The 22235-nt window shown below is 38.0% G+C and overlaps 1 protein-coding gene and 1 pseudogene across 2 annotated transcripts in view; one reads left to right on the top strand and one right to left on the bottom strand.

The window, feature by feature from the left end:
- WWP1 (WW domain containing E3 ubiquitin protein ligase 1) overlaps window positions 1–22235 on the bottom strand; it is a 117295-nt gene that overhangs the window by 80784 nt on the left and 14276 nt on the right. For both annotated transcript variants that reach the window (XM_049700392.1, XM_033439805.2), the window contains 2 exons: window positions 12816–12910; window positions 3720–3810 (listed from right to left, as the gene is read on the bottom strand). In XM_049700392.1, coding sequence (XP_049556349.1) covers window positions 3720–3789 — 70 coding nt within the window. In that variant the 5' untranslated portion in view covers window positions 3790–3810; window positions 12816–12910. The remainder of the gene's footprint in view (window positions 1–3719; window positions 3811–12815; window positions 12911–22235) is intronic.
- Window positions 5352–8614, top strand: LOC105748311 (eukaryotic translation initiation factor 4B-like; annotated as a pseudogene).

Raw genomic sequence — 22235 nt, 5'->3', positions numbered from 1 at the left:
TTATAGCATGTTATGGTAGGTAGTTTTCACTTTGGCTTTTTTCTGTTACAGTTTTCCTGCTTTCATGACCAATATTCTTATTCTTATCTGTTGCTGCCAATCAGATATGGGTTACGAAGAGAAATAAGAATAAAAATATATAAGCTAGGGCTTCCCTGGGGCGCAGTGGTTGAGAGTCCGCCTGCCAATGCAGGGGACACGGGTTCATGCCCCGGTCCGGGAAGATCCCACATGCCGTGGAGCGGCTGGGCCCGTGAGCCATGGCCGCCGAGCCTGCGCGTCTGGAGCCTGTGCTCCGCAACGGGAGAGGCCACAACAGTGAGAGGCCCGCGTACCACAAAAAAAAAAAAAAAAAAAATTAAAGAAAAATCAATACAGAGGTCACTGTTACCTAATAAAAGGAGCAACAACATAAGACCTTGGTTGGTTTCTTATTACTAATGGAAGGCATTTAATCTGATTCTCAGTTCCTTCCTTGGTAAAACTGGAGTACATATTTATTACATAAGGTACTGTTAGATCAATAAGATTGTGGATTTTAAGGTGTTTTGTAATTTAAAAAACCAGATCAACAAAATGAAAGAAAGGCAAAGGCAAGGAAAAAAGAGAGGAAAAGCAAGGCACTAAAACCTGGTGCCATTTAGCACAGGTCCAAGTTTGGTTTCCCAAGAGCATCACTGTATTTCAAAGGAGAATAATAACTGATATGTGAAATGATAAATACTGTGGAGGCACTATCTTGGCTAATTACATTCCTTTGGTCCATACCTATTTTCCAATTGGTTCTCTAGACTTCCGGTGATTCTATTAGCTACCTGATAGCTTCTCTGTAAGTTGCCTTTTGGCTCAAATCAGCTAGATCAGGTCTTTGCTACTTCAATTAAGTACTCATACATTAGGTAAAGAACAGGAAGAAAGTCACACCTCAGATATGTAGGCCACAGGTCCTGCACAAGCAACACTGTAACCAAATATACGGCTCTAAGCTTATGCAGAGCAAAAGCAGAAGTATTAGAAATTACACGTATAACTGGTTCTTAAGTGCAATACACATCAGAATCACCAGGAAATTGCTTCAAAACATGTAAGTTCTCAGTTCACAGAAAACTAAATACAAATATCCCTTAAACATGGCTCAACCTCACTTATAATGAGAGAAATGATATTTAAAATGACACGATACCACTTCTGACCTGTCAACATGCCTGACAGCATATCTTGATGAGGCTATAGGAAAACAGGCATTCTCATAGACAGCTGGTGGGAACACAGAAATAGTACAGATCCTATGGAGAGGAACTTGGCAACATAGTTGGCCTTTGACCAACAGGGGTTTGAACTGCGTGGATCCGCTTACACGCAGGTTTTTTTAAAATAAGGACATATCGCAGTACTACACGATCAGCGGTTGGTTGAATCCATGGGTGTGCAACCATGGACACTGAGGGCTGACTGTAAAGTTATACACGGATTTTCAACTGCACAGGAGTCAGCACCCATAAACCCTGCAGTTCAGGGATCAACTGTGATTGACATTATTACACGTGCTTACTCTCTGACCCAGCAATCTCATTCTAGGATTCTATCCTAATGACACGAGCAAAAATAAGAAATGACATTCGCACGAAGCTCTTTACTGTAGCATAGGACTATCTGCAATAACAAAACATGGTACCCAATGTCCATCAATAGGGGGCTAGCTGAATTAATTTTGGTATATCTAGTCAATAGAGTGCTGTGTAGCGATAAAAAGGTGTATGGAATACCCTGCTACGGATATTACTCCAGGATATTACTGTTAAATGAAGAAAAGCAAGGTGCAGAAACTAGGTGCTAAGAACTAGAGGGTCGGGAGGAGAGATGTGAATACATACACTGTGCATATCTGCTTATATTTTCAAAAAGAAGAAATGGAAGGATAAATGAAAATAAATAAAAATGTTTACCAAAAGGGCAAGGGAGAGACGGGGGAGGAATGGGATAAAGTAGCCAGACTTCTCCAAATATACCTTAATTTAATAATTTTGACTCCAGAACTGTATAAATGTTTTATATGGTGATAAAACAAAATTAAATAAAAAGTAAATAACTAAAAGCAGTGAATCTAACTAGTCCAGTTGGTGGCATAACCAAATAGAAAATTAAGTTACTTTGAAACATGGTACTCTGACTATACATCCTAAGGAGGGGAAGCTCACAAAGAAATCTTAAAACTGTGATGAGTGGGCCTGTTACTTTCGGTAATTTTAACTTTGCTATTCTGTGTATGTTAGGATAAAACAGATATAACTGTGTTAACATCATTTAGAATTAAAATTCTGAGGTTAAGAGAAAAGAGATAGAAATATAAAGTCAAATGAAGTAAAAATAACTTTTTGCTCCTTTTAGTGGAAAATGGTTACTTAGAGGCTATAGCTATTATTTTGAATTGCAAATATCAGCATGAACTCAGGATTTGTTTTTTGCTTTCTAAGACAATAAACATTTCCTAGTTCTCGTTCACTGAAAACTCCTAGAAACAACTGACCTCACAGTAATGAGTACCATGGGAATTACAGTATATCTCCTTCTTATTCTAAGCTCAATCCTGCCCCACCTAAGGCAAATATTATTTCTAATGTTATAAGCATAGAGGCACATACAAACACCCCTCCTTTTTCACATCCATATGGTCACATACTAAACACACTATTCCACAACTTGCTCTTTCACTTAATATTATCTTAGAACTTGGCTCTTACTGGTACCCGTATTCATTTATTTCATGTCATTGTTTATCTAGAATTCCACTGTCAGTCTTTTGCTATTAAAAACTCTCTCTCACTCTCTCTCTGTTACTTCTACTAATTCATCTTGTAGATATTTATATATAAAAAAACTATATACATATATTATATATGGACATTATTTATATGCATTAATAAATAATATAAATACCTACAAAATAAATTTCTACTAGTAAAATTGCTGGTTTAAGGACCACTCCTTGAATCATTATTCCAACTAGCTGAAATAAATTGTCTGAAGTCACCTAAAAAAAGGCTCTTTCATGCTTTTACATATGCTGTTCCCTCTCTCTCTCATGCTTTTAGCTGCCAATCTAATTTGAAATGAACTCTGAGCCCTCCTACAAGAGTCAAAGTGTTACCCTCTGTGAGTCTTTCTCTTACCCTATTCTCCTAGATCTATAGGCCATCTCCAATCCCAAGCAGACCTATGACACTTTCCTCTAAGTTCTCACTGCATCCAGTTAATGATCACTTTGCATGGTAACTGTCCATGCAAAACAAATCTGTCTCAACATTATATAGTAAGTTCCTGGAGTACTAGGGCCTGTGTTTTCATATATAGAATTCCACTTAACAAATATTTGCCCAATGATTAAATGAATAGCTTAAATGGATGAAAAAAGGCTTTTAGCATCCTTCTCCATCCTAATAATCATTTAAGGACCAGCTCAATGGTGTTTATTCCAATACACAAATTCTCCCACCACCAGAGGATATAGCTTCTCTGCATCCAGCACAGGTTCAATAAACACTTACTGAACACATAAAATATTTTTAGAGGGTTTCTAGCTTTGAGGCCTATTGCAACAAATACACCATGGCATGAATCTAAAAGAAAATATACTTATGAAATAAGTCTGCTGAATTTGGTATTAAAAAGAAAGTTTCATCAAGGAACTACTATTTTAAATTATTGTGAAAATAACTTACCAGTTACCTGTAACTGTAACCTTCCACTGTCATTATTACTAGTATCAGACCTTGGTGAAGCAGTGGCCATGTCCCAAAATTCAGCTTAAACCTACAAAAAAGTTAATTTATTCATATATTAGAGATTATAATTTTCAATATGATTAACACTGTTTACTTGAATTAACTAAGAAACCACACTTAAAAGAATATTTCCAACCCATCACATGTTGATATAGCCACAGCTGTCCCCCATTTAAAATTAAGACTTATTATTATTGTAAGAACTACAAGAGAATATGGCTAAGTAACCATATCTGGGTCAACTTGAGCAACAAAATAAATGATGGTACTAAGAATCCAGGGTCATGTGTTGATTTATAAATCAAACAAATACACAAATAATTTTTATATGTTTATTTTTACATATTATATAATATTATACAGTATTAATTTACTACCTGAACCACCTAAGTAAACTGTCCCTTTACTCTTTAATACTTTAGTATGTATTTCCTATGAATAAAAATATTCTCACAATACAATACAATAATAGAATTCAGGAACTTAGCTAGTACATTATCATTATCTAATATACAGTCCATATACTATAATTTCATCATCTGTCCCAACAATGTCCTTTATCATAATCTTTAAATACAGTACCTAGAGCAGGTTTATATATTACATTAAGTTGTCATGTCCCCAGTAAATCCTGCATGTTTCTTTTTATAGATAATTTTTTTCAAGTTCTGTTTCACTGCTCCACCCAATTTTTAGTTTTTAAATAAAATACAAAGCAGCTTTCTTCTGCATGGCAAATATTTTAAGGCTAACCTTCTATACACTTTTAACCTACTAACATAAAGTAGAACATTCAGGGCAAGATTGAGAAATATTAACAAATATGTTTCTTACCCTTTATGAACTTTACATATTATGATTATTAAACAAACTTTTAAAAATTAGTTTTAGCAATAAAAGATAAAATAAAACATGGTCAAGCAAAGAGACTATGAAAATGGCATTGCATATCTGAAAAAGAATCATATAGAATTTGTTTAAACTCTTCATTTTAGAATAGTTTCAGATTTACAGAAAAGTTGTGAAGATAACAGAGTTCTCATATACCCTATACCCAGTTTCCCCTACTATTAATTTCTTATATTAGTATGCTACACTTGTCATAATCAATGAACCAATATCAATATATTATTAATTAAAATCCATAGTTTATTCAGATTAGACAGAATTTAAGAATCAGTAAACTTGAACATAAACCTAAAAAAATCATTTGGAAGTAATGCTGAAATAAACAGCTTGAAAATATGAAAAAGAAGCTAAAAGACGTGAAAGATAAAACGTGACCTGAAATATATTTCTACTCATAATCTCAGAAAATGAAGAAAGAGGAGGTCATACCAGGAGAGAAAATGACTTAATTTTCTGGAGCCATGAAAAACATTTATTCACAATTCTAAGAAATACAATATATATAAAAGAGGCAGGATAAACATAAAGACACTCACATTTGGACACAAAGCAGTCAAACTGCAGAACACCAAAAGAGAGCATGTTAAAAGCAGCCAGAAAGAAAAGTGATTACATATAAAAGAAGAGAGTAAAGTGACAGCAGAATTCTCAACAGCAGCAATGGAAGCACAAAAGGTAGAACAAGCATCTATGTGCAAAGAACTGAGACAAAAATTATTCAACCACTAAAACTCTCTTTGGGACACAGAAGGCATTAAGACTTTGCCAGATAAACCAAAAGAGAGTTTACCGGCAGCAGACCTTTACTTCAACAAAATCTAAAGGACATGTTTCATAAAAGAGTAAAATTACACACAAGGATGATCTGAGATGCAAGAAGGAAAAGACGAGTAAAGAAATTAGTAAGCATACAAATAAATCTAAATAAACATTGTCTGAATAAAATAACAATAACAACATCTTATTATGGTATTTAAATAAAACCCGTATAAACCGTTCAAATATGGAATAAGGAACAGAAGCATATAATGGAGGAGCAGGGTAGGAAGAGAGAGGATAGGAGTTGGTGATGTAAATTCTTGCATTGTCCAGCAGAGGGATTATGGTCTGGTTTAACTTTAGCCTATATATTAATAGTATGTCAGCAGAATTTCAAGGGTAATCATAAAAGAATAGAAATAAGTGAGTGTAATTTCCAAACTAGTAGAGAAGAGAATACAATTTAAAAAAAAAAAATCAATTCCCAAAAAAAGGCTAGAAAAGGAAAGGAAAAAAAAAAGGCATAAAGCAACCCGGACTATCAGAAAGCACAAAGAGAGTTCAAATATAGAAATAATCACAATAAATGTATACGGACAAATTCAAAAGTAAGACAAGAGACACCTACAAAATAAAGATGCTGATTGGATGAAAGCAAAAATATGGAAAAGGACATATTAGGCAAATATAAACAAAAAGAAAGCTGGGATTAGTTATAATAGCAGAAAAAGAGCATTATTAGGGAGAACAAAGAAAATGATACAAGATCCAATCTAGTAAGTAGAAATAAAACTCCAAATTTGCATGCTTAAAAAAAAAAAAAAAGAAAAAAAGCCTCGTTTTGGTTCTTTCCCCTAGCCCAGCAAAGTGACCTGAGCCAAGAAGAATGGGAACCCTATCTCCCTAACAGGCTTACAGGCTGAGGATGGTAGTAACACTGGTGGAAGCAGCATCTATATCCCCAAACCAGTCAGCTGGACTGATAGAGCAGATGATCTGGAGGATGTTTCAAGCACTTGGCACAGTTAGGATGACAACATGTATAAGGCACCTGCAACTAACCAATACATCCTGCCCACTGCTCCACAGGCTGCCTGGGAACCAGAGCCATTTCCCCATCTGCCACCCTACACTGCTTTTCTGGGGAACCCAACTTGTGATAGACAGAAGTCTCCATTAAGGAATTCTTTAGAGGATTAAGTATCAGTGCAGCGTATTTACCATGCGAACCCAGTAATCCAGAGAGGTTGAAAGGTTTCAATAATGCTGAGTTTGAGAACCTGGAGTCCCTGCTCTGTGTCCTCAACCTCAATAAAAAAATCTCTAGGTAACAGAATTCCAGGGGACACTGCTAATCAAGCACGGGAAAAAGACAAGGATGATCATTCTTTGGGCTGAAAAAGAAATCAGCTTTCTCACAAAATCGATACAGACTTGAGGAACTGTCCTGCCATAGACAGCTTGGATTTGACTATCCACCTAGGAGAGGTGAAGAGAGCTTTGAAGGCAAACACTGTGATCACTACGGAGGCCAGGACTGCTATCATGACTAAGGCAGCAGAGACCATGGTAGAGGCTATGACTTCAGGATAAACAATGGCAGAAATGCAAGTCGTAGTGGGTACTATAGGGATGACGACTACAGAGGAAGCAGGACCACTGTGAAGATGGATAGACAGGACATTCAGTCGTGGAGCACCAAAGACAACTGCTCTCCAGATGATTACAGGTGTGATGATAGAGGACCCTCCCAGAGACCCAAACTGAATCTAAAGCCTCAGAGTAGTCCTAAGGAAGATGACTCCTCTGCTGGTACTTCCCAGTTTAGTCAAGCAGCTTCCATCTTTGGAGCAGCAAAGCCTGCTGACCCACCTGTGAGACAGCAAGTAGAAGACCAGCTACAGAAGGAAAGGGAGAAATCGCAGCATCAGTTCGATGAACCAAAACTAGAATGACAGCCTCAGGAGAGACACCCAAACTGGCAGAGTGAAGAAAATTTAGAACAGTAATGGTCAAAGACAGGAAGTGCGTCATCTCAGATTGGGACCTTGCCACATCTGCCAGAAGTCAGATGGGGATGCATGAAGGAGAGAGAGTGAGATGTCTCTGGAAAATGAAATACTCACTAAGGCAAAAGACTGTCACTCTCCAACTTCTAAGCTTCCCAAACCTGATTAGCTACTAAAGGTAATGCTGGCCCCTCCATCAACAGAGAATGCTTGGGTGAAGTGAAGTGCTAATCTTTCTACTTGATCTCAGAGCTCAAACATAGAGCAGCAATCCCCTACAAGTGATGAAGGAAAAGTCACTCCAGCTCAACATCTCAGGAAAGATGAAACCTGGAAAGATGAAAATAAAACAGATTTGGTGAGTGTCCCAAAAGGTGAAAGTGGGAACTCAAGCATGGACCAAGAGATGAAGGAACAAAGACTAATGGAAGAAGTCTGAAAGGAAACATAACAAAGGATCAAGAACTCCAATCTGCAGCTGAGCCAAAGAACCCTGAAGAATCCAGCTTCTGAGTTCAGTACTGTGAGTATGCTGCTCTCCCAGTTGACAGTGAAAATTAAAATAGAATTCTACATACTGTGCTTTCTCCTGGTCTCTCTTTACCATGGAACATTTCTAAGCAAATCAAATCTCTATCCATACAAGGCAAAATAAAATTCACCATCTCCTGGGGGGAGAAAAGCCTCCAAAGATTGTTAGACCCACAGAAAGAAACTGACAAATTGACCATTGCCTTGGGCGATTTCAACACACACTAATTTTCCATGGATCAAGTGGACCAAAACAGATGAAACTATTTGCAAAGCAGAAATAGAGACATGATGAAGAGAATAAACACATGGACACTAGCGGGGGAAATGCGGGGTGGGATGAATTGGGAGACTGGGATTGACATATATAAACCGCTGGGTATGAAACAGATTATCTAGTGAGGAACCGCTGTATAGCACGGGGAATTCTACTCAGTGCTCTGTGGTGACCTGAATGGGAAGGAAATCCAAAAGGGAGGGGATATGTGTATACATATGGCTGGTTCACTTTGCTGTGCAGTAGGAGTTAGCGCAACACTGTAAAGCAACTATACTCCAATTTAAAAAATTTTTTGAAAAAATAAATAAAAACAAAATGATTAACAAGCAGGACTTAATTAACAGAACCTTACATCCAATTACTAGAAAATAAACATTCTTCTAAGTATACATGAGACATACAGAAAAATAATACACACACTGGGAGATAATGAAAATGTCACTAAATTTCAAAGAATATGTATCATACTGTTCCCAGGCTCTGATCAAAATGCAATTAAGTTAAAAATCAATAATGAAAGATAAATTTTTAAAATACAAATAGAAAATAATAACACTTCTAAATATTTCATGAGTCATCAGAAACCACATTGGAAATTTTTCTAAAAATACTAAAAACTAAATGATAAAAATACCACATACAAACATTTTTGGAATACAGTAAAAGTTATACTTAGAGGCAAATCTATAGCCTTAATGACTTATACTAGGAAAAGAAGAAAGGTTGAAAATGAATGAGTTGACAGGCCAGTCTGTTAAGTTAGAAAGATAATCACGAGTAAATCCAAAGAATGTAGGAGATAATAAAGAACAGAAACTAATGAAGTAGAAAAAAGGTAACAGAAAGGATCAACAAAATCATAGTTCTTAGAAAACACTAAAACAAATAAATGCCTGGCAAGACTGAAGAAGGGTAAATAAAATGAAACAACATAAAGAGTCCCCCAAAAGACCAAGTATCTAAGGACATACTCAGGTAACAGATGTAGCAATGCAGATCTGTGGGAAAGGAGGGACAATTAAATGGTCCTAATATTATCAATATGGAAAGAATTAAACTGGATCTCTACCTCACATACAAAATCAATTCAAGATGGACTAGTGATATTATATGAAAGGCAAACTTTAAAACTTTAAGAAATTACAGCAGAAAACTGTTGTTTTGTGTCCTCTCAGAAGGAAAGATTTCTTAAACAAGCATACTAACCAAAGAAGAAAAGAATAAGTATTTTAACTATGTGGAAACTGAGAACTTCTGTTTACCATAAAACATCATTAAAAAAAAAAAAAACCTAAAAGACAAGCCACAAACTGGGAGATATTTACAAAACTTAAAACTGATTAAAGATTATTATTTAAACTATTTAAGAACCTCAAAAAAACACAAAAAATAAAAACACAGGAAGCAAATGGGCAAAAAAACCTGAACAGAAATTTTATACACAGGAAACTTGTTTGGCCAATAAGTATTTTAAAAGATATAGAATCTCATTATTCATCAGAGAAATACTAGCTAAGACCACATGAGATGTTATTTTCAAACTCACTAGAATAGTAATAACTAGGAGTTTTGACAGTACCAAATAACAGCAAAAAAAAAAAAAAAAAAAAAAAAAAAAAAAAAAAAATGGAGCAGTGGCTCCAAAAATGGCTCTTACACATTGCTACTAGGTGTTTAAATTGGTAAAGTCCTGCTGGTAGGTGTTAAATTTGGTAAAATTGTTGGAAAACAATTTGGCATTATTATGTAAAGTTGAACATTTGCATGTCCTTCAATAAGCAATTCTAGATACATACTATAAAAATTTTTGTACTTGTGTGCCAAGTATAAGCATTCTTCATAATAACAACAACAACAAAAATGCTCAAATGTCCACTGGTAGAACCATGGTTAAAAGAATTAGGCTAACACACAATGGAAAAGTAGTGAGAATGAATGAACTATAGCTGTAAGCAACAACATGAATGTATCTTAGAAACACAATAGTAAATGAAAAAAGACAAACAGGAGTTCTAGGTATTAACATCTTCCTCTCACTTAGTCCCACCCTCCAAGATTTAACGTTCTACGTTCTACATTGAGCATCAAGAAATGCTTCCAACTCCTAATGACAAAGAAGAAAGAAATGTATTCTTCTGGCGGTTATCATGGCCTCATCTTTTGCTATGCATTTATTTTGAAAATGCCATGATTCCATGATTGAAAAAAAATCCAGAAACATGGGGGCATTGTGGATCCTGAGTCTCAAAAGCTTATACTATCAATAAACAATTGAATGAAGCCCACTGAAGAACTGCTGAGGTCCAAAGGGCAACCAAATAACAAGCTGTGACTCCTCCAAGGAGTACACCGTCAATCTAACTGAAACACTTCTGCCAAACTCAAGAAATTAGTGTGTGGAAATATACCTGCTACACTCTGAATAAGGAGCTTTCTTTCATATATGGTACAACAATACCCACACAGTACAAAAATAAGTCTCCATGATTATTTTCTTGTCATAAATTTGAATATGCATTCTGAGATTTTTCTATTATTCTTTTATGATGGTTGAATGTTTTCTTTGAAATGTATAAAGATTTATAGACATTTCTCTATAATAAAATACCATTTGTGCAAGCTTTAAAAAGACTCTAAACAAAACATTAAACTCAAAACAAAGAACTGTATTTGTGGTAATACTATTTTTAAAAAAGAAATTTAAAAAAAAATTCAAAATAGCAGTTACTTCAGGGGCTGGGGAAAGACAGGAATATGGGGTTACAGAGGTACTCACAGGTAGCTCTTTAACTGTGTTAGTACTGACCTAGTTCTAAGTCGAATGGTTGGTTCCCAAATGTTTGTTTCTATTATTAAATTCCATATGTTACATATAATCTGGAATTGGCATGTTCAAATTACAGAATTTTTAAAAATGTAAAGAATGCATGGAAGGCAAGGAAGTAGACACAGGAAAGTGTAGAGCACTAATTCATCAAATGTGGTGGTAAGGGAGTATGTCTGCAGCCTAAGAAAAAGAAAGAAAAGCTAGAGCTTTCATACAGATGACGTGTAATTAGTCTTCCACGAAAAAGGCACTTCTTCCTCTGAACAGTAAATGATGGACCTAAGGATAAGTGAATATAAGAATTCATTTGGAGGTAGATTAAAAGAAAATTGAGGGACTTTATTAGTGAATTAGACAGAAAGGTAATTGCTGAGGTTGAGAATAAGGTACATAAAAAGAATTGTAAAGTTTAAAATGCTGTGCAGACTGGGAAAATGCCAACTAGGCAAAAGACTGTTCGCTCTAACAGCTTAAAACTTTTTCTGTATCCAGATTCTCACCTCCAAGCTACTTCTCCCTTTGTCTTATATAAACCAGCCCTCAGACTCAAGAGTGCATGCCTCCAGTCACCAATAACTGCAAATTTAAACTGCAAATGATAAAGATCCTTCAAAAATGGTGCTATTTTGCCTTAAAAGGGAAGATACACAGCAAACAAAATCATCTACTTCAACATGCAATTAGTTCTCACACTTCATTTAATAACAAAGATGTTACGGCACTTAAAATACATGTAATGTACTGTTACATACATTCTTTTTTTAGTGTGATAATTTTTTATTGAAGTATAGTTGATGTACAATATTATATGTTACAGGTGTACAGTGTAGTGACTCATAATTTTTAAAGATTATACTCCATTTATAGTTATCATAAAATATTGGCTGTATTCCCAGTTTGTACAAATATATCCTTGTAGCTTATTTTATACATAATAGTTTATACCTCTTAATCAATCCCCTGCCCCTACATTGCCCCTCCCCCTTCCCTCTTAACAACAGTAACCACTAGTTTGTTCTCTATGAGTCTGCTTCTTTTTTGTTATACTCACTAGTTTGTTGTATTTTTTAATTCCACATATCAGTGATATCATACAGCATGTCTTTCTCTGTCTGACTTATTTCACTTAGCATATTACCCTCCAAGTCCATCCGCTGCTACAAATGGCAAAATTTCATTCTTTTTTATAGCTGCATAAAATATTCCACTGTATTTATATGCCATATCTTCTTTTTCTTTTTTTGCGGTACATGGGCCTCTCACTGTTGTGGCCTCTCCCGTTGCGGAGCACAGGCTCCGGACGCGCAGGCTCAGTGGCCAAGGCTCACGGGCTCAGCCGCTCCGCAGCATGTGGGATCTTCCCGGACCGGGGCACGAACCCGTGTCCCCTGCATCGGCAGGCGGACTCTCAACCACTGCGCCACCAGGGAAGCCCTATGCCATATCTTCTTAATCCACTCATCTGCTGATGGACACTTAGGTTGCTTCCATATCTATATATTCTTTTATCTGAGCATTATAATAACACTATATGAGTAGGGAGGTACTATTTCCATCTTATAGATGAGGAAACTGTGGCTCAGAAGTGTTAAAGATCTATAACCATATTTTTTATGACAATGTATTTCTCAGTCTACATAGGTATAATTAACTGTCAGCATGTATGGATTTTAACTCCTAAATACAGTCTTAGTTAAATAAAGTTGTTAATCACTTACTTTGTACCAGGAACTGTTCTAGATACTGGAGACAGAAAGATGAGTAAGACACGATTCCTTCTTTCAAGGAGCTCATAGTCTAGTGAGGAGACAACCTATAAACAAATAAACAGCTTTCAGTGTGACAGTTACTAAAATAGATGCAAAATGTCAACTAGTACATCTGAGGTTCACAAGAGAAATGGATAATCCAACCTACAGGAATCAGGAAAAGGTTCACAGATAAGGTAACATTTGAATGAACTGTGTCTTAAAGTATAATTCTTCAAGAAAGAATTATGGAAAGTATGGCGCGCTGGAGAACTGTTGGTAAGGTTGGTGCAAAGTGATGAGGCCAACAGGCAAACGGTAATCTAAACTGTATAGGATCCTATGGGATAGTTCATATGGTATCTAAAGTATACCAAGCACAGTAGTTTAAAGCTTATCCTGAAGGTAACTGATAGACACTGATAGGTTTCCACAGCAAGAACCGCATTTTAGAAGAATGACTTTGGTAGCAAGGGTCTAGATTTAAAATAATCAGTTTAGGGCCTCCCTGGTGGCGCAGTGGTAGAGAGTGCACCTGCCGATGCAAGGGACACAGGTTTGTGCCCCGGTCCGGGAAGATCCCACATGCTGCGGAGCAGCTGGGCCCGTGAGCCATGGCCGCTGAGCCTGCGCGTCCGGAGCCTGTGCTCCGCAACGGGAGAGACCACAACAGTAAGAGGCCCGCGTACAGAAAAAAAAAAAAAAAAAAATTCAGTTTATCTGAACCAGAGCACTGGTAATGTGAAGGAAAAAACTCAGCATATGTATAAGATCTCTGACAGATGATTATGGGATAGCTGAGGCTTAGAAAGAAGAAGGATTCTGAACAACCAAAATTTCCCACTTCACTATCTGGGTGGGTGATGGAGCCATAACCAGGATAGGGAACAGAAGTGAAGCAAATTGTAGGAGACAATATGGCTCAAAGTTTTCAAGAGCCAATTCTGCAGTTAGACTACTTGAATTTCATTTCCAATTCTGCCACTTAACAGCTGTATGACCAAGTGTGACAAAAGAAAAAACAAAGCCTGAGTTTTAACAAACTTTGAAGTGAATTGGTTATTCATCCAAATGAATTTAGGTCATAACCTATGCCCAGAGGATATGGCCAGTTATATGTAAGCTGATTATGTCCAGCTCAACCCTTTAAAAATGCCACAAAGTTGAATATGGGTTCATTATTATTCAACTGCAAAGAACAGAGTAAGAGTCCTGAATGTAGATAATAAAATACATTTCCAGTCCTCCAAGGTTACAGACCTATCAACTCCTCACTTAGAAGGTACATCTTAATTGTCTGCTTACTTCATGATGTCATTCTTAAGTCAGAAGCAAAATTTTTAAAAAAATATCAAAAGATCTGATCCATTTTGCATACTATGCATAGCATTAAAGACTGGAAAAGACAGAGAAATATCATCATATATCTATCTGCCTGGATCAATTAATAAACATACTGACTGCCTAGTCTGTAAAGTGGGTATGGCAAGGACACAAAAATGGTACAAGACAAAGCCCCCGTTTCCATACGGGTACTCTAGTTTTAAAGATGATATTAATACACAGGTAACATCTCAGTAACAAGACAGGATGGTACATACCAGTTGCTAAAGAAGTTTAGTCCAATGAATGTGGAACTTGAAAGGTTAGAAAGCCTCCATTTAGACAACAGCACAAAATTTAAAATTCAGTGAGTGTGGCAAAGATAAAGATAGATGAACAAAGCCTCCCTCTCCCTAAAATATCCAAGATTCAATAACTCTAAAGCAGAAAATAAGTATTTCATAAAATCATAAACTGGGGACTTCCCTGGTGGTCCAGTGGTTAAGAGTCCACCTTCCAATGCAGGGGACGTGGGTTTGATCCCTGGTCGGGGAACTAAGATCCCACATGCTACGGGGCAACCAAGCCCGCAATGCCACAACTACTGAGCCCGCCCACTCTAGAGCCCGTGTGCCACAACTAGCGAGTCCCCACGCTCTGCAGCCCGCGTGCCACAACTAGAGAGAAGCCCACGCACTGCAACAAAGAGCCTGCTCACCATAATGAAGATCCCGCGTGCCTCAACTAAGACCCGACGTAGCCAAAAAAAAAAAAAAAGTACCAAAAACTTACCCCTTGAAAAAAATAAACTACAAAATAGGGGATTTAATTTTAAACAATAAAAGAATATTACTTCTATATAGAGATCATTTATAAAAATATACTGTTGATCATTTCAATGAATTTATAGAACAGGACAGTAAACAACTCATCCTGATTTGCACAGGACCATCTAGGTTTTGAGTTCTGCTTCTTGGGAACCTCTCATTTCTGGGCACGCTGAGATCTTTTACTAAGGGTAACCTTAGTAAACGATGTAATGGCTCTAACTACATAGACAGCTTTTCGGATGTATCTCAAGGGTATTTTTCTAGTGGAATCCTGTTATAATAAAGCATAATTCTGTTAGACTTTACAATTTCTATATGACCTAAATATTCAGAAATGAAAAATCAATTTTATAGGGACTACTCATCATTAGGCCTCAATTTCACAACCCTGGGGACTACATGTAGGGAGAAGGGAAGAGGAAGGAGCAAAAACTTCCTCAATACCCAATGCCTTTAAACTTCAGAATTGTTTACTTTTACCAAACTCTCCAAATAATCACCACTCTGGTACCCTACGGATTTGAAGACACTTCCAACTTCCTGCGTAGCCTCCAAACACTGAGTCCAACTGTTCTTCCTCACCTCATGCAGTCACCCTCACTCCAGTCTCCGCTTCTGTGCCAATACTGTACCTTGCGCACTTCCATTCCACTGACTAGCAGGGATGACCCCACGCTGGACTGGCAGGCGCTACTCTGCTCGGCATCTCCGAGCAGTTATCTCCAGCACTGCGCTCTCTCTTCAGATTCTGTCTGCCTTCAGTCCCCCCAGCTCTCCTCTGTCCTAGTAGCACCTAGTGGTGATACCATCCCTAGTTTATGCCTGCACAGCACTTCACAGTTCCAAATTTTCACATTCCCATCTCAAGGAAGTAGGCCAAGTACAACCATTTCAAATTTTAATACTGTAACATTAACATTATTTTTAATTCCTACTCTATCTCCCATGGAGCTTTTCTTACCAGGATCTCTCAACCACTGTGCCTCTTCCTCTACCTTCAAATAAACTTGGTGTTAAGGTCTCAATACATACTTTTAATTGTTTGGGATAGAAGCTAGGTGATTTCTTAAAAAGTTTACTTGTCCACACTGACCTCTCTGTATAAACTTCACTGATTAATTCTCTTAATACAAAACCTAGGAATTTTACCCTCCTGATAATTTACAAGTGCCACTGGGTGAAAAGGAATAACACTTTAAAACTGTGCCATTCCAGTGACTTGAAGAGCACTTGCATTACCTACCAGACAAAGGACAAATGAAGACAGGCATCCACAGGTACTTTTTATCCTCCAACTACAGTCTGGGTGTTTATTTTCATGTGAAAATGCCTATCTAGGGCTTCCCTGTTGGCACAGTGGTTGAGAGTCCGCCTGCCGATGCAGGGGACAGGGGTTCATGCCCCGGTCCGGGAAGATCCCACATGCCGCGGAGCGGCTGGGCCCACGAGCCATGGCCGCTGAGCCTGCGCATCCGGAGCCTGTGCTCTGCAACGGGAGAGGCCACAACAGTGAGAGGCCCGCGTACAGCAAAAAAAAAATGATATGAAAAATGCCTATCTAATCATAGGATCTAATAACCACAACTTTCTCTCTTCCATCTTTCTGCACTTTCAGTAAATTTCAAAGTTCCTTTTAGTGCACAATATATGTCAGTTTATGGGAAGAACACAGGAAGTATTTTTTATGAGGAAAATGTATTTATCTTCAAAATGCCAAATTTCCTGTCAGTATTAATATCCAACTCTTATTATTTATCCCCACCCATTTTCGGATTTTCAACCAGAGGAGGTAAATAAATATATTAATTTTCCCCAAGCCTTCTGGTTCCGTTTTCAATCATCTTCCAATTTTTACCTGTACTTTTCCAGCAACACAAATCTAGGCCTCTTTCCTTGACTTTTCTTTTTCAGCTGTATCTCATATCTCCCCTTTTGCAAGTTCATTCTCTTCTTAGTCTTTACCTATCTCACTTTCTTGTGTCCAATGAGTTTATAATCAATCGTATTATTTTATTTTTAAGTGTTATTCCTCTCAAACAATTACATAGAAAGTCTGCTTTATAGTTAACTTGTCTCAAAATTTGCCTCTCATTAATGTATGTATCTGGGCTTCCCCGGTGGTGCAGTGGTTGAGAATCTGCCTGCCAATGCAGGGGACACGGGTTCGAGCCCTGGTCTGGAAAGATCCCACATGCTGCGGAGCAACTAGGCCCGTGAGCCACAACTACTGAGCCTGCGCATCTGCAGCCTGTGCTCCACAACAAGAGAGGCCGCGATAGTGAGAGGCCCGTGCATCGCAATAAAGAGTGGCTGGCCCCCACTCGCCACAACTAGATAAAGCCCTCGCACAGAAATGAAGACCTAACACAGCCAAAAATAAATAAATTAATTAAATAATTAAAAAAATATATATATATATGTATCTGCTGCCACCTCAAGCTAATAAGCAAAATAATTTTACACTGAAATGCACCATACACATCACAATTTTAATTTTTTAAGCACTAAATCTTGATCCATCTATAGATTTCCTTTTAATTGCCAATTTTAACCATTTCCAAACTATGTGACCACCTTACTCTCAAAATTGTTCTGTGTAATCAATCTGCTCTTAAACCAGCAGTTACATAATTAAAACAAGTTTCTTTTCCTTTCTCAAATCTACAAACATTTGTATTGTTACTGCATGCCCCTTGCTGTAACAGTCAAAAGCCTTGCTGAATTTAACCTTATGCCTCCTCAAATTATCATGGCACACACCCTTATACCCGCTGTCCATTAATTCCCTGCAATTTATTTCCTAGTTTATTTCCTGCAATTTATTTATTCACTAAAAATTCACATCCAATAGCTGGTCAAACTACTTACTCAGTTCTCTTCCTCATTCTCGTAAATTCTAACCAAGGTAATTCTTGATTCTGGGTACTTTAAATTCTATCTACTTCTTTGCCTTAAAACAGCTTTCCATCACAGTAAGGCTCCAGTCACAGCACAAAACACAATCAGAGCAACTTAACTTGCTCTGATTTTCCTATCAAGGTGTTTGCCCCCAATTAATAATAGTTACAATTACCTACCCAAGCAAAACTAACAACGCACCGTTTCAAATAAAACGTGTTTCATGTGAACGTCAAGCCAGCAAAATTTACAAGGTCTTCTTCCATACAGAATGCAAATTCCTTCCCAGAAAAGCAATAAATAATTAATAATAGACTTTGGACAGAGGACTGGAGGCTAAGCTAGCAGTAACTACAACATACCAAAGTAAAGGCCAGTCCGGAGATCAAATATCAAAGATACTTCTATTCTGAGCTGACAGAAGTACTGGTTTTTGCTCTTTTCCACGTCAGAGGTTGGCAGATTTAAAAAAATTAATTTACTGCAAAGTGAATATAAAACTCTCAATATCTAGTAATGTTAGAAATTAAAGAAACCCAAGTCAGATCCTGTCAACAAGTAAGCTTTTGCTTATAGAAGATCTGCAGCCTGGCTGACAGGTGGGGTGGGGGTAGAAACAAATAATTGAAAAGAAGAAACCATCATGTGCCAGAGTCCAGTGTGAATCTGGATTTGAACTTCTGCTCCCACATTTACTAAGAGGCAGCATAACAGTGGTTGAGAGAGTAAATTCTGCAGCCAGACTGCCTGGGTTCAAATCCCAGTTCCACTACTGGCAAGCTCCTTTACCCCACAGTGCCTCAGGTTTTTTTTGTTTGTTTGTTGCTTTTTTTCTAATTTTATTTATTTTTTGGCTGCGTTGGGTCTTCATTGCCGCGCATGGGCTTTCTCTAGTTGGGCGAGCAGGGGGTTACTCTTTGTTGCAGATCACGGGCTCTAGGTACATGGGCTTCCGTAGTTGCAGCACACAGGCTCAGTAGTTGTGGCGCACACGGGCTTAGTTGCTCCGTGGCATGTAGGATCGTCCTGGACCAGGGCTCGAACCCGTGTCCCCTGCATCGGCAGGCGGATTCTTAAGCACTGTGCCACCAGGGAGTTAATATTGACAAATCGCTAAGAAAACTCCCTGGCACACAAATGCTTAATAAATAAATTGACATGACCTTGGACAAGTAACTTAACCTCTCTCAGCAGCAGATGTCTTAGAAGAAATTAGTATCATATAAGCAGTTTGTGAATTATAAAGTGCTGTATAAATGCTAAATTATTAAGAATATAACATGAAAAAACAATATTAAATATGAGAATGAAAAATAAAGCATTTATAGAAAAACACAGTCTTACTATATTGCAATTTTATCAGCTAATTTTTCTGAATACGGAGGTTACTTAGAAACCTAACACTTCAACCTTCTGAGACACTCATGCCATCTACCTTATTTTAAATAATTTCTGATGGAGATTCTTATAAAAATATACTACATAACCCTGTCCTAGTATAAGTCTCTGAAAATGAAGTATACCCTCCTACTTTCCAAAGTGACCGACTACCTACACAACTTTCACCTCCTAAGATATATTCCCTCCCCACATTTATACCCTCTTCTTTTGGGCACCAAACAGACTTGGGGTTTGTGTATTATTAAAAAACAACAAGAAGACAAAACGAGAAATGGGAAGGGAAGGGAGGGGAAGGGAGGGGAGGGGAGGGGAGGGCAGGGGAGGGGAGGGCAGGAGAAGCAGAGATAAAAGCAGGGATAAAAGCAAGGGAGAGTACTTCTCAACATCCGCAACACAACCCTCTTCTCAAGCTTCGTAAATGCTCATCTAAACTACAGGCACATGGTCTCCCTGCTCCCACACCACATCCATCCTCTACCAGTTGTCGGAGTGGGCTTTCCAAAACAGTACGCGCCACAAAAACTGTTTCACACCCAATGTTCTCTCCTTTTAACTACAAGAAATCCAAACTCATACATGGCCCCACGTGACCTGCTGCCCCTACATTTCCTACCTCTCTCCTCCCCTCTTTTCTCTCTCACTGGCATTCCTGCCATCCCTAACCTGAATACCTTGTGCTGCTGAGAGACCTCTGTTTTCACTCTCCATCTGACAGTCCCTTGGCTACCTTCTCAGCCTTAGGGCTGCACTCAAGTATGACCCATTCAGAAAGAATCTCTAGTCAGCCCAGGCACAGCCAAAGCCTCACTCCATCAACTCTACCACCTCACCCTATTTTATCATTCTCAATGATTTACGTTCAGTTATCTTAACCTCTTACTTCTGTCTCCAACCCACGCCGACCTCCAAGGGCAGCGACTCCATCTTATTTATTCCCAGAACCCAGGCTAAAGCCTGGCCGAGGGAAGGCCCCCCAGAAGTATTACTGACTGACTGAAACAGACCTCAGAAAATAGATACTGGAGGTAAACGTAAGCAGAGTTCAAAAGTGAACTGCAAGAGTGAACTGAAGCCACCTGCTGCGACAGGTGGTCTTTCATCCAGAAAAGGCCTATTGCATACAATTAGCAGGGAAGAGCAGTACTGAAAGGCTGAACGGTAGAGGAGAACCATGCACAGGGTTGAAGAAAACTTCAAGAAAGAATTTCAAGGAAAAGAAGAGTGGCTAGGCCCACCAAGCACCCCAGCAAGATCAGTAAAAAGAGAAAACTGTTTACTGGACTGTATGGATGTTACCAGGCCTTTAGCAAGAGCAATTTTAATGGAGTGGTAGAGGCCCAGAGGCCAGAGGCTTCAGAAGTAAATTAACAGCCAGAAACCTCTGTTCAGATGTATGATTGTATAGGAAAAGAGATATATAGCCTTAAAGGGAGGCGTACATAGGTTTGTTTTTGAAGACAGAAGAGACCCTGAACATGCTTTCAGGCAGCAAGCAGCTGACGTCACAGAAAAGACAATGATTACTACGACAAGATCTCTGAGAAGTCAGGATTGGTTGAGATTTAATGCAGAGGTACAGACATAGTTCTTACACTGAGACTAGAAAGAGAAAAGAATGAGTGAAAGTGCAGATATCTCTGATATTGTCTGGGAAGAAAGGTAAGGAGGTTTTACCTGCCAATTCCTTTGGTGAAGGAGGCATTGGGAATACAATGGTCAATAAACATAGACCAAATTCCCTGTTTCAACAGGGATGTGGTAGGTAAGGAATTCAAGGCAGACAGAGCAGAGACTTGGGCCCAGGTCAGTAGTAGCAGCACCAATCCCCACAGATGTGTGATTTTTTTTTTCCAACTCACCTTTATAGTTCACGTTTAGAAGCAAAGATATGTTAGAGCTGTTTAGAACATAGGATCCAGAAGAGAAAAAGGCATACTCTAGCTACTATCAAACTACTTCCGGTTATTCAGATGCATTACGTACACACACACTCTCTGCCACCTTCGTTCATTAAAATTCAGCTAGAGAAAATAAAATAACTGGTATTCTCCAAAAAAGCTCTTTACCCAAAGCTCACTAATGACACATATTTCTAATCCACTACCAGTTTTCCTCAACCTGGCTGCATGTCAGAATTACCTGGGGACTCCACCAGGGGCCCCAAGTGATTCTCACATACACATCTAGGCACCCATGACTTCCTACATGTTATTCCCACTGCTCATCTACCTAATTTCTAATCATCCCTAAAGATTCAGCTCAAGCAAACACAGCACTATAACCATGTTATTTCTTTATCTCCCCATTACACCAGAAATTTCTTTATTACTACTCATCTTTATAATTCCAGCCCCTAGCCCATTGCTCAGCCCTTACTATATACTTTAAAAATGTGTTAAATGAAGATTCACAATCAATAAAACATTTAACCTGTAGAAATGGTTAGAGTAGTTATGTTAAAAAAAATGTACCTATATAGCACAGAACTAAAACTTTAAAATATTATAAAGAAAATCCTATACAGGTGGGATAAACCATCTATACACTCTCCCATCTTTGCTTTGATAATTCTGAGCACCAAGTCCATGTCCACCTTACCAATGTGATTTTATCTCCACAGCCCACAGTAAAGGCTCAATACAAAAATGTCCAATACAAAAGTAAAGGATAAGTGTTACCTAAAATGTTCATTTGACTTATTAAATACTCAAATGTCCAACAGTATATATACAAGAGAAAAGCTCATTAAACTTGGACACTTTCTGTCCCTAACTAAATATTCAAAATAATTCAGAAGTCTTAAATTAATCCCCAAATTATATATCAATTGGACTCTCAAAGTCTGGGGGAAAGACGGCTACTTAGAACACGGTACAGATTTTCCCAATAGGAATGTTATAAATGGTGAGATACCAAGACCAAGGCACAAAAGCCTACC

Source organism: Orcinus orca, chromosome 17 (assembly GCF_937001465.1).
Source record: "Orcinus orca chromosome 17, mOrcOrc1.1, whole genome shotgun sequence".
In the NCBI taxonomy this organism is placed as follows: domain Eukaryota; kingdom Metazoa; phylum Chordata; class Mammalia; order Artiodactyla; family Delphinidae; genus Orcinus; species Orcinus orca.
Note: the sequence above shows the minus strand (reverse complement) of the source record. Positions and strands in the feature narration are given on the sequence as shown.